At 48.7% G+C, this 12,094-nt stretch overlaps 1 protein-coding gene across 1 annotated transcript; it reads right to left on the reverse strand.

Annotated features, from left to right (window-relative positions):
* Positions 1 to 419: 419 nt before the first annotated feature.
* PDIK1L (PDLIM1 interacting kinase 1 like) lies at positions 420 to 9,618 on the reverse strand. Its single transcript, XM_066638503.1, has 3 exons — positions 9,549 to 9,618; positions 6,300 to 6,595; positions 420 to 3,904 (listed from the first exon to the last, which is right to left on the reverse strand). The coding sequence occupies exons 2-3, from the start codon at positions 6,582 to 6,584 to the stop codon at positions 3,164 to 3,166; spliced, it is 1,026 nt and encodes a 341-aa protein (XP_066494600.1). The 5' UTR covers positions 6,585 to 6,595; positions 9,549 to 9,618; the 3' UTR covers positions 420 to 3,163.
* Between the last annotated feature and the right edge of the window lie 2,476 nt (positions 9,619 to 12,094).

Consider the following 12,094-nt stretch of genomic DNA (forward strand, 5'->3'; position numbering starts at 1 on the left):
TCCTTAACACCACCACAATTTTTCTGAATCAGAACTGCAGAGTTGATTATGCAGAACTTGCCAGTAGGTTGCACACTGTTGTCATCTCCTCCCCTAGTGAGCAGCTACTTCAGATACTGTGCTATTACTGGCACCCAAAAGTCAGTGTAATGGCTGAACTCTAGTCAGAATGGAAATAAGTGGATATAGCAGATTTGATCTTGTGACAAACTTTTTAGCCCATGTCACAAAACCAACTTTAGGAGTATCACATATTCGGGTGATATGAGGCTAAGAGCTTCTGGGAAAAGCAAGCTGGTTCATGAAAAAGGAAATACATGATAAACTTAACAGCTACAAAAAGAGACGCTTGAGGTTTCCTTTCAATTCAGACTTTATTTATCTTTTTTTAAAAAGTAATGAACTCAATAAATTACACAATCATCCCCTTTTTATAAATTTTTCACAAAATAGATTTATAAGGAAAAGCTTTGAAAGTTTTCTTTCTGAAGTGCTGATGAATATCTAGACTTTTGTGTCACGCTGGTGGATTGTTTTGTAGCTGCTACAATAGTTTTGATTTCAGAGATTTTACAAGAATCCAAAGCAAAACACAAGCAACAACAGCGACGACAACAAAAAAATCTCTCTCCCTCTCTCACACACACACAGATCTCTGGACCGATTATTCACTGGATATTTAATGGAACAATCAAGCTAGCATTCAATGCCAAGGGGCTAAGCACCGTGAAAGGAGGTGTTCTGGGTGCCTACCATTCTTTAAGGGTAGCAACCAGTGCGCTTTGAGCATTAATCGATGTTCCTGTGCAATGAGTTTCTGCGCTGCATTTAAGCACATGCAATAAATGCATCAACACTGGGATCTGCTGAGAGCTTGCAAGTGCCAACAGGTTCTCCACAGTAACAAGGAGTGAGAGTTCTTGCTCTTGCCAAGTTCTCAAGAACTGCTAGGTTCCTTCATTTAAATACAAGTCTGATATAGGATGGGATGCTACTGATGCAAAGAGATCCATAGGAGTGCCTTCCTCCTTGCAGGATACCCTCATCTTAAAGGCACAGGTGGTGCTTTTAAGAGTTTGTTGCCTCTGAAAATTTACATTGTAAGTGCACCAAAGTCAAGTCTCTGTCTCACCTCTACAGCCAAGGACAGACATTAAAGAATCAAACCCTCAGTTGCCAGGATACAACATCACACTGAAAGGTAGACAGAAAGCTGCCAACTGCAATCCCCGAAACCGTGGCCCAGCAACATCCTGGGTCAACAGCTTGACATTGCCTGGGAAAAAAAAATTGGCAAAATTTTCCATAGATGTCAGGAACAATTAAGACTTCACTCTCCATTGTGAGCAAAGGTGCAAGTGTACTGCAGGTGAAGGAAACATTTCCACTTAAAAGGCATCTTGCTTCATTTGAGTATTAAGCATAGCTTAAGAAGTAATTCACACATCTTCTCGTTCCACTCTTCAGACTCAATCTATCAGACAACAAGTATAACCAACTCCAGTGCATTTCATGGAAAAAAACAAATACGTAGTTTCACTTTCTGGTCTGCTGTAACTGATTACACCATAGTTAGTTCAACCTCAACAATAAGTTGTTTTCAGTTCACAAACATTGCCACTTTTTCATTTAGAAGTTCCCCATTTACTCATAAATCAGATTTTTACTCCAGTCTTATCAAGCCCTGTATATTTAAAATGAAACATACACCCACACCCCAAAGGGTGCAACCTTGCTCAACCACACAAGAAGAGCAAGATGTGAACAGCCTACACCCCAGTGAAGAAGGAAGGAGCTGCTGAATGCTTTAAAGTAAGGTGCAGAAAGAGAAGAGGCCTTACATGGAAAGTCACATGATGGTACACACTGGGCACAAGGTACCCAGCTGAGACACAGAACCGATCGTCGGCCTCTGCCAGAGGTCACTTCTGCACCTGCTCTCCTCACCTGGGGTAGCAGGACTGTGCCAAGAGTTCTGTGTCTACCATCCAAACTTCAGGGCAAAAGAACCAGTGCTATAAATTGGATCAGAGAAACCACCCTCCAGATTGTCATCACTGCCTAGCAGGAAACAATCAACTGAGTTTGGATAGCTCAGTGAAACACCATTTTCAGAGTTCTTCCTCCCCTCCTCCAAGACAAACATCCCTTCATCAAGTCCACCATTAACAAGAGACTGAAAAGAACCTCTACTGAAAAAGGAGGGCGGCAACTAGTGTGACTAGCCTCTATACCTGGGGAACAAACAAGACATGGACATTTTTTTCATATTTGCAAAAACTTTCAAGTTTAAGCAGGAAGAGATTCTCTTCTTCCTCATGATTTACATTTTTTAAAATAAATTTAGTCAAGAAGCATCCCGCCGGCACTGCTGGATACAAGTGCTCAAGAGAGGAGTGGCCAGAGATGGCAGCCTAACAACCACTCCATTATCTGAGGAAAATTGAGTTGAGTGCTAAGTGACCCAACCAAGGCAGAAGTGTGCCAGGCTACCAATGGCAACCTTCACAACAAAGGGATTCTCCCCATAGCAGTTTAGTGCTTGAATAAGACCACAATTTCACATAGCATTTGTTTACCACATTTTGTGCCACAAAATTTTTCCATTAAGGAAAAAAAACATCAAAAAATGTTTATATGGTATAGAAATCGCAGATGAACCACAGCCACCCAAATCTATCTCAGTTAATATAAATTAGGGATATTTTCACCATACAGAAGTGTGTGTAGGGGGGCGAGAATGACAGCCACTCACACAGACATAAATATATACATATTTTAACTCTACAGAGTCACATGACCTGCATTACCAGCATGCAAATCTCCCCTTTCACGGGCATTCCAAATTCTGCAAAAGGAAACTGGAATGTCTAAAATATTCCACAATGTATTCCTATAAAGCAACAAGCTCCTAGCTTGTCAATTTCCCTAGCCCAGTAGATAACACTACACTGGTAGCTTAGAAACGTCCAGGTTGGGAAACTACATTTATGGGGACTGAAACAAAAACGGTGAACTCAGTTTACTAAAACCAACAGAAACGCTCTGATGGGTGACACACAGAGCCCCGAAACCTCGAATCTGACTGGTCTGGTTTTTGCTTCCATCAAACGACGCACCATTGTGACAGTCGACTCTGCCCAGAGATGAAATGCTCCAGAGGTCACGTGTCCCAGCTGCTATCTTTAAAAGCAATTTTGACTAACCGGAGTTCTAACTCAAACGCATCAGGACGGTCCTGTGGGTTGGCAGCGAGCATTTCCTTTATCAGCTGCTTCATATGAGCATTCATTGTCTTTTTCTTGACAGGAATGAGAAGTTCCATTTTTGGATTTTCTAGTAATGCCTCTCCGACAGGGACAATCTCAGAGCCCTGCTTCACATAACTCCCCAGCAGTTCTTTCTTGGTTTCTGTGTCTATGAAAGTGATCCTTTCCAACATTGCCCAGATTATAATCCCCAACGCAAAGATGTCTGCTTTGGCAGTGTAGTGACCCTCCCAAACTTCAGGGGCCATGTAGAAGTCTGTGCCACAGGCTGTAGAAAGGAAACATTTATTTACGTTGACAGGCTCCTCAGGGTTTTGCCCGGAAGCAGAACAAACTTTACTTAATCCAAAATCAGCTACTTTCAAAGTGGGTTCCAAGTCACTGGCATCCAACCTACTCTGAGAGATCAAAATGTTGTCAGGCTTGAGGTCACGGTGGATGATCTGATTTTTGTGCAAGAAAGCCAAGGCTGAGCTGAGCTGCAGCATGAAGCTGGTGTTTGTCTTACGGCTGGGCTTTCGAGACAGGAGGTATTCATTCATGTCGCCTCCATCGCAGAAATCCATCACAAACCAAAGGTAGTAGGCGCTTCTGGGATCAAAGGCAATTTCACCTTTCAAGGAGGTCTCTACAAGCTGAAATACAAAGACAGTTCATATACCTGTCCAAAAAGTGTGATTCAAGAAAACAGGTGCCAAGTAAGAACACTAGCAGCTGCATTTTCTTTCCAATGTACATGTTATAAATAGTCTTCCTTGCACATCCCCCTATAACTGGCATTATTTATAATGTGAGTATTAAACATAGAGCTTCCAGCAATCTTATCTCCTTTAGGCAGTATTTTCAAAAGCGATACACAGGTATCACACAGCTGTAATGGTACTGCGTCTCATTCATTCAGAGTGCAATCTTAAGGCACTCTTGGTCCAGTACCTTGTGCCAGCCCAAAGGTGTGCTCTTGTCCAGCATAAGTCCTTTTGCTGACCCTCTTGATTCCCGCCATCGTGGGAATCAAGAGGTAGAATCCAGCCTTGCTGCACTGGTAGAAGGGTGAATTCAAGCCAGCAGAGTCTGAATTGAATTGGTCTGTTTATGAGGTTATTGACTAACAGCCCAATTCTAATCTGACCTGGAGCAGACAGGCCTGTTGGCCTGTGCTGCACCCAGAGCAGGGCTGGGCTGGGTTGCAGCACAACTCGGAGTAAGGGGAATTCATTCTGCTTATCCCCCTGTCGCACCATGGCTTGAGTTTCCCACTTGAGCATACAGAAAAACCATGATTTACAGTAAATTGCTTGGCTGCTCAGGTTTTTTAACCACTTAGCACTCATTTCTGTGGTGCAGGGGCCTCTGGAGGTTCAGTAAGATTTTGAAATTCCTGGCCTCTGATTCTTAAACCCACTTGAAACCACAGTTTCCAATCCTGGTTTGCTAAATGATTGCAAAATATAGTTATGCCTTGTTGATAACAATTCAATGCAATTCTGAGTTAGGCTACTGAATCCTGCTCTGACCACTACTGACAAGTTGCTAATAGTTCACTTCCCTCTTGCTGATGGAACCTGCAGTGAATGGAATGCTGAAACATCCTCTATCCTCCATCTGCACGGATGAATACTACCAGGCTAACGTGACAATCAAAATGCACTGCTACAGAAAATTAGGGGCTCTCGCTTTTGTTCTCAAAGTTATTTGAGAGTGCACACAATTTACTGACTATTCTCCATCAAGGCATGAAATGCAGATTGCTGAGCAGCTATTTTCACAACCTGTTTGACCACCACCCCCAAATGTAACAGGCTCACTTTGTTAACCTTGTTTCCCCAAACTCTAAATTCCTTTCTCTGTCATATGTCAAATGTGGGAGTGGGGGGAATCTCAACATTGCAATCATTTCAGTCATAACACTGATCATCACAAGCACACTGATAGTGCAATCCTAACAGTGTGCTAGGCTATGGAGCAACTGCTGCATTAAGAGGCCCCAGGATGGTTGATCCTGAGAACACTCTTCCCAACAAATGTCACTGCCATGACAAAACCACATTCTCCAACACTATAGAGGCACAGAAGTTGGTAATTGCCTTCCTAAGAATTTATTTCAAGTAATCTGGGAAGACCAACTGCATTTGAGCAGTAACAGATATTTTAGCAGTGGCTTCCTACCCTTAGATCCTCTTTCACACACAGCTGAAGCTCTAAAATCATTCAAACCAAGTTATATTTACAAACTCAGGCATTTATTTGATTTTTACCCCACCTTTCTCCCTGAACGACACCCATGGCAACTCACAACCAAATAAAACACATAAACTAAACTATAAAATACACATAAAACTATAAACAACACATTAAAAGCCAGTCAGTGGCAAGTAGCAGTATAAAGAACATCAATCATAAAACATAATTAAAAAGTGTGAACCAGTCTGCAGCCATCATACCCTAACATCCTACAGGTACCAAAGGCTTTTTGGAATAAAAATGTCTTCAGTCCTCGCTGGAAAGCTAATAATGAGGGAGCTGTTTACAGCTCAAAGGTGAGGGAATTCCACAGAAGAGGTGCCACCACCAAGGAGGTCCTATTTCTCACTGCCATTCCCCTAACCTCTCTTAATGGTGGTACAACCAAAAGGACCCTCTCAGATGACGGAAGGGAACAGGCTGGACTGTACGGAAGAAGGTGGTCTCTCAGATACGCTGGTCCCAAGCCAAAAAGGGCTTTAAAGGTCAAAACCACCAACATGGTTCAGAAATGAATCAGGTATGCCACAATGACTCTGCTATAAACATCACAACTGCCTTGCCTTCATCCCTTTAAGTTTCAAACAACTTAGCTGGACAACTTCTATTAAACTTACCAGATCAGCAAATACATCCAGAGCAGAACACGGACAAGCAAACATGTACGACCATGTGGAATCGTACGCACTGCCACACTTCTCTTCCTTGCTAGTGTAAGCGAACAATCAGTCCTCCTCCCCCACTTCCCTTCTAGTTCTTATTACCTATTCAGCTGCTCGCAACATTTACCTGTAAATACAGTGAGGAGCTGGAACCATGGGACATCTTTTGCACCATTCCATCTTTCTGCAAGATGCATTCTTCCAGGTGAATAACATTTGGGTGCTGGCTCTTGATGCTACTTAGTGCCCAAAACTCACGGAGGGCTAGTTCCACGTTCTCTGGAGCATGGCATCGAATCTTCTTCACTGCAACCCGTGCTGAGGTTTTCCTCACCACTGCTTCATATACCACACCATAGCTGCCACGACCAACCTCCCTTATTAGATCGTACTTTGGCTGGCTACTCACCATCTTCAAGGTACCTAGAAGGGGGAGGGGGAAGATAATACATGTAAGCAGCTGGCCATAGATCTGCATGCTGTCATGCAGGAGTAGTGATATGCCTCTCCAGCAACGCAAAAGACACTGCAAAACAGATATTGAACAAAAAGCAGAACTAACAAACAAGTTTCTACAAGCTTGGGAAAGTACACTATATCTGTTCTAGGATTTGGACAAGAATAAATGGGTTTAAATGATTGGAAGGTACACTTTGAGAGACACAATATTGGCAAGTTGGCAGGAGACCAGTTCAACAATTTTTAAAAAGCCACCAGTGAATGTTGCTGAATCTGTGCCAAAGAAAGGGGATTTGGTGCTGGAACTCAGCGCTGCCTGCTCCTCTCAACAGGACAAGGCTGGAGCAGGCTGAAGACAGTTGGCTTGATGGTGATGAGAAGAAGGCAAGGTGGCCCAACAAAGCCGGGAATAAAGTGAACACTCACCAAGTTGGACTGGCCAACGGGAGAGGCAGGACGGCCATTTAAAGGTAGTACCTGGCAAGGGAACATGAAATTGGCTAACACGGCAAAAAAAATTGTTTTAAATATTTAATATTAATAAAAATATTATTTCATTATTTTTTCGTCTAGCAAAGCTATGGGAGCCACAGCTCTGCATCATTTAAAAAAGTGGGTCATGATGCTAAAAAGTTTGGTAAGCGCTGCTTTAATGGATTCTGGAAAAGCCAGCACTAGTGAGCCCGAATCTTACCTATGGTATTCTAGAGACAAACAATACATGTTTTCTAACCATTACCGCAATGCATATTTTCAAGAAATGTCTTTTTGCAAGGAACATGACCCACCAACATATACAAGAGGGAATATTTGACAGTTTGCTAAAAATCAATGTGAGGAGTGACATTTCAACAATCAAAATGAAGTAGTGTGCCATAACTGTCTACTGGCCAGGGATCTGGGGGCCACATCCGGCCTGTAGAAACTTGTTTTTTTTAGTCAGAGCATTTGCTAATGTTTTACTCATTATGTATCATTTACTCATTATGCATAAGCAAGGCATTACTTCTTTGTAACTGTCACATTTCCCTTTTGTTCTGAATCATATTATATTGATTACAAAAAAAGATCCAAGTGAAACTTACTCATTTAAATTTCATTCATTCATTCATAAAACTGATTTTTTGGGGGGGGGGGGTGCTGGCAAAAATGTGTAAAATATACAATGTGGCCCTCATACTGAAAGGTTTGGATCTACCCAGAGAAATCTAGTCTACCCAGATTTCCTCAGGCAAATCAGAGGCCTGGGCAGCCAGAGGATTCCTTCAACCTGTCAGCAAGAGCTGCTGATATGTCATCCCTGCTCAGCGATTAAAAAAAAACTCCTGGAGCCCAGCGTTCTCTTGCAAACACTGGGAGATATGCAGACCTCCCATTCATGCCTGCCTCTACTCCAGAGGAACAATCAGTGCAACCCCCCATGAGTCTCACTTCCAGGTCAGTGTGCACAGAAATACAACCCAGCCCAGGTGACAAGATGCAAAGGGAGACAAAGTGCCTCCACCTGTAACTATTGTATAGAAGAGAGGAATGTTGGCTGGTGCAGTTTTTTAAACCCTTCTATTTTGAGTTGCACCTGCCAAAATTCCCTCAACTCTACCATGGTTAAAGTTAAAGGCACACTGTTCCCCTTTGTATCTATCACCCTATGTCTGCATGAGCATGTGTGGTGAGGTCTCTGCACTGTCATAGGAGTGCAAGGGGTGCTGTGTTTGGAGGCCTCAGGTCTTTAGCCATCTCAATGGACTAGTTGTCAGTGAGGAGTGCAGCCTCTGTGTGTGTGACCAGATACAAAGGGGGACAGAGTGCTACTCCTTGAACCCTTGTATAGAGGAGGGAAGTTTGGCAGGTGCAGCTTTTTAAACCTTTCTATGCTGAGTGGCACCTGCCAAAACTCCCTCTTCTATACAAGGGTTCAAAGTAGAGTCATGCTGTCTGTCCTGCTTGTACCTGGACAATCTATATGGGGGGGGGGGGTCTGTGCAAGGGGTGCTGTGGCTGGAGGCCTTAGGACTTCAGCCTTCCCAATGGACTAGTCCTCAGTGAGGAGCTGAGCCTCTGTGTGGGGGGGGTGTCTCTGCACTGCTGCAGGAGTGCAAGGGGTGCTGTGGCTGGAGGACTCGGGACTTTGGCCCTCCCAATGGACTAGTCCTCAGTGAGGAGCTGAGCCTCTGTGTGTGTGTGTGGGGGGGGGTCTCTGCACTGCTGCAGGAGTGCAAGGGGTGCTGTCGCTGGAGGCCTCGGGACTTCGGCCTTCCCAACGGACTAGTCCTCAGTGAGGAGGTGAGCCTCTGTGTGTGCGTGGGGGGGTGGTCTGTGCAAGGGGTTCTGTGGCTGGAGGACTCGGGACTTTGGCCCTCCCAATGGACTAGTCCTCAGTGAGGAGCTGAGCTTGTGTGTGTGTGTGGGGGGGGGTCTCTGCACTGCTGCAGGAGTGCAAGGGGTGCTGTGGCTGGAGGCCTCGGGACTTCGGCCTTCCCAACGGACTAGTCCTCAGTGAGGAGCTGAGCCTGAGGGCATCTCCACGGGGCAGGTGCCTCTCCCCTGAAGCACTGCGCGAAGGGGGTGTCGGCGGGCGCGGCACCTGCCAGGCTTCCTCTTCCGCGCAGGGCCCGTCCGGCCGCCTGCCCTCCCCAGCGTGGCCTGCCTGGGCCGAGGCCTGCCCTGCTGCCGGGCGGCGGAGCCTTCGAGCTGCGAAGCGGGGAGCGGGCCGGCCTGCTGGGTGGCGGCGGCGGCAGGCGCGCCCTCCATGGGGGGGGCACGAGCCCCGCAGCCCTGGGGACGGGGGCGGCAGGCCCCCCGCAGCGCCGAGCGAGGCCTCCGCGGCCTCCAGCGCCCGCCGCCGGGGCAGACCGAGGCCCCTCCGCAAGCCGCCCGCGCGACGCGTGAAGGCGGCCTCAGGCCGGGCCGAACTCACCTCAGGGCTGCCTCCGCCGCCTCGTCCGGGGCCGCCTGGCTCGGCCGCCATTCTCGGGCTCCCCTCCCCCTCTCCGGCCGACACACCCCCTCCCGGGCCCGGCGCGCGCGCAGGGACACTCCGCCCTCCGATTGGCTGGCGGGCGGGAGGCGCGCGCCTGCGGCTCGGCCCGGGCGGGGGCTGTCGCGCGCGGAGCGGCCTCGCTCGGCTTCTGCTGCGGTGCGCGGAACACAGGCTTCGCCCCCCGCGCGCTCGCCTGCGCCGCTTGCACAGGAGTGTCTGCGCCTTTTGCGCAAGCAAAAGAGGAGCGTGCAGGGGTTTTGCGCTCTCTGCACAAGGGAAGGCGCGTGCGGGGATTTCGCACGCCCCCGGCTGCTTCCACTCCTTGCACAAGCAGGAAGAGTGCAGGGACGTTACATCCCCGCGTGCCTGCACCTCTTGCACAAGCAGTGTGCAGGGATTTTGAGCCCCCGTGCACACAAGCAAGAGGAGAGGAGTGTGCAGGGATTTTACACCCCCCAGTTTTGCCCTCTCGTGTGCTTGCACCTCTTGCACAAGCAAGAGTGTGCAGGGGGTTTGCGCTCCTTGCACAAGCAAAGGGAAGACTCGTGCAGGGATTTCGCACGCCCCCGGCTGCTTCCACTCCTTGCGTAAGCAGGAAGAGTGCAGGGACGTTACATCCCCGCGTGTCTGCACTTCTTGCACAAGCAGTGTGCAGGGATTTTGAGCCCCCGTGCACACAAGCAAGAGGAGAGGAGTGTGCAGGGATTTTACACCCCCCAGTTTTGCCCTCTCGTGTGCTTGCACCTCTTGCACAAGCAAGAGAGGAGTGTGCAGGGGTTTTGCGCTCCTTGCACAAGCAAAGGGAAGACGCGTGCAGGGATTATGCACGCCCCCGGGCGCTCCCACTCCATGCACAAGCAAGAAGAGTGCAGGGACGTTGCATCCCCGTTACAGGTACGTTACTTTCCCGCGTGTCTGCACCTCTTGCATAAGCAGTGCGCTGGGATTCTGAGCCCCCGTGCGCACAAGCGAGAGGAGAGGAGTGTGCAGGGATTTTACACCCCCCAGCTTTGCCCCTCGTGTGCATGCTCCTCTTGCACAAGTGTGCAGAAAACCCGAGAGAAATGCGCGGCGCTGGGTGAAGACAGGCGTTGCGCACCCGCACGCGCGCAGCGGCGCCCCCCCCGTGCACTCCGGGACCCCCTCCGCGGCGCCGCAGGGCCTATTCGCACCCGCGCTGCCCCCGCCCGCCGCGGCCGTCACCCGCAGGCCCCGCTCTCCCCGCCGGCCTGGCGCGCGGGGCTCATGTTTGCTGCTCGGCTGCAGTGCTGTCGGCAGGAGGAAGATGGAACTCGCGCTTGCCTCCTCCCGGAGCAGGCGAGGAAGTCCCCGGAGCAGGCGGGGGTTCGGAGGGGAGGACCCCCAGCACCTATGGGACGCGATGCCCCCCCCCCGGCTGCCGCTGCTGCGGGCACACCAGGTGGCAAGCGGGGAGATCCCCTCCGAAGGATGGAGAGCTGTTGGTACCTTCCCTTAAAGGGACACTGTCTTCCCGCGTTCATCACAGGAGATGCGCAGCCCCAGCCTGGCCACCCTTTCCTGCGAGTAAGCCCCATTGACTCTACTGAGACTTTCTTCTGAGTAGGCATGCATAGGATTGGGCTGTAAGTCACTGGGCTGTCCGGGATTTGGACTCCCAAAGGTTCTCCCAGGGCCCTACTCGGGTTTCGCAGCCCGATCCTATGCGTGCCTACTCAGAAGTAAGCCTCGCTGAGTTCAGTGGGAGTTACTCCCAGGTAAGGTGCAAAGGATTGCAGCCAAGGTCCCCTGAAAACATTCATCTGCCGGCCCCAGGGGGTGCCACCAAGATCTGCGCATGGCTTGGTTGGGTTGGCAGCATTCCTGCCCCTCTGGCAGTTCTGCTGCACAGAGGATTGCTTGCCAATAAAGCAACTTGGATAGAAAATGCAGTCCTCCTACCGCAGCTCCTTTGGGACCCAAATTCAGGGAACGTTTACACTGTAACAAAGACTCATCCGAAATGGTGTTCTCATTCTGTTGTATAGACTAGATGTGTGGTGGTTGCAGAGGTACATAAGAAGAGCCCCACTGGATCAGGCCAAAGGCCCAATTAATCCAGCTTCCTGTATCTCAGAGGCCCACCAGATGCCTCAGGGAGCACACAAGTAAACAAGAGACCTGCATCCTGGTGCCCACCCTCGCATCTGGCCTTTTTAGGTAGCCTGCTTAAAATCAGGAGGTTTCACATGCCCATCACAGCTTGTAACTTGTGGAGTTTTCCTTCAGAAATTTGTCCAATCCCCTTTTAAAGGCATCCAGGTCAGATGTAATCACCACATCCTGTGGCAAGGAGTTCCACGGACTAATTACACGCTGGGTAAAGAAATTTTTTTTTTTTGTCCTAACTCTCCCTATACTCAGTTTTAGAGAATGTCCCCTGGTTCTGGTGTTGTATGAGACAGAAAGCAACATCTCTCCATCCATCCGCTGCATAATTTTGTATCATCTCATGTCCCCCCTCA

The sequence above is a fragment of the Tiliqua scincoides genome, chromosome 10 (assembly GCF_035046505.1).
Source record: "Tiliqua scincoides isolate rTilSci1 chromosome 10, rTilSci1.hap2, whole genome shotgun sequence".
Taxonomy (NCBI): Eukaryota; Metazoa; Chordata; class Lepidosauria; order Squamata; family Scincidae; genus Tiliqua; species Tiliqua scincoides.

Excerpts from the sequence above, each read along its gene's own strand:
- PDIK1L (XM_066638503.1), bottom strand. The coding sequence starts at position 6,584 with ATGGTGAGTAGCCAGCCAAAGTACGATCTAATAAGGGAGGTTGGTCGT. Across the intron at positions 3,905-6,299 it reads GCTCCTCACTGTATTTACAG|CTTGTAGAGACCTCCTTGAA; the intron begins GTAAATGTTGCG and ends TTTGTATTTCAG.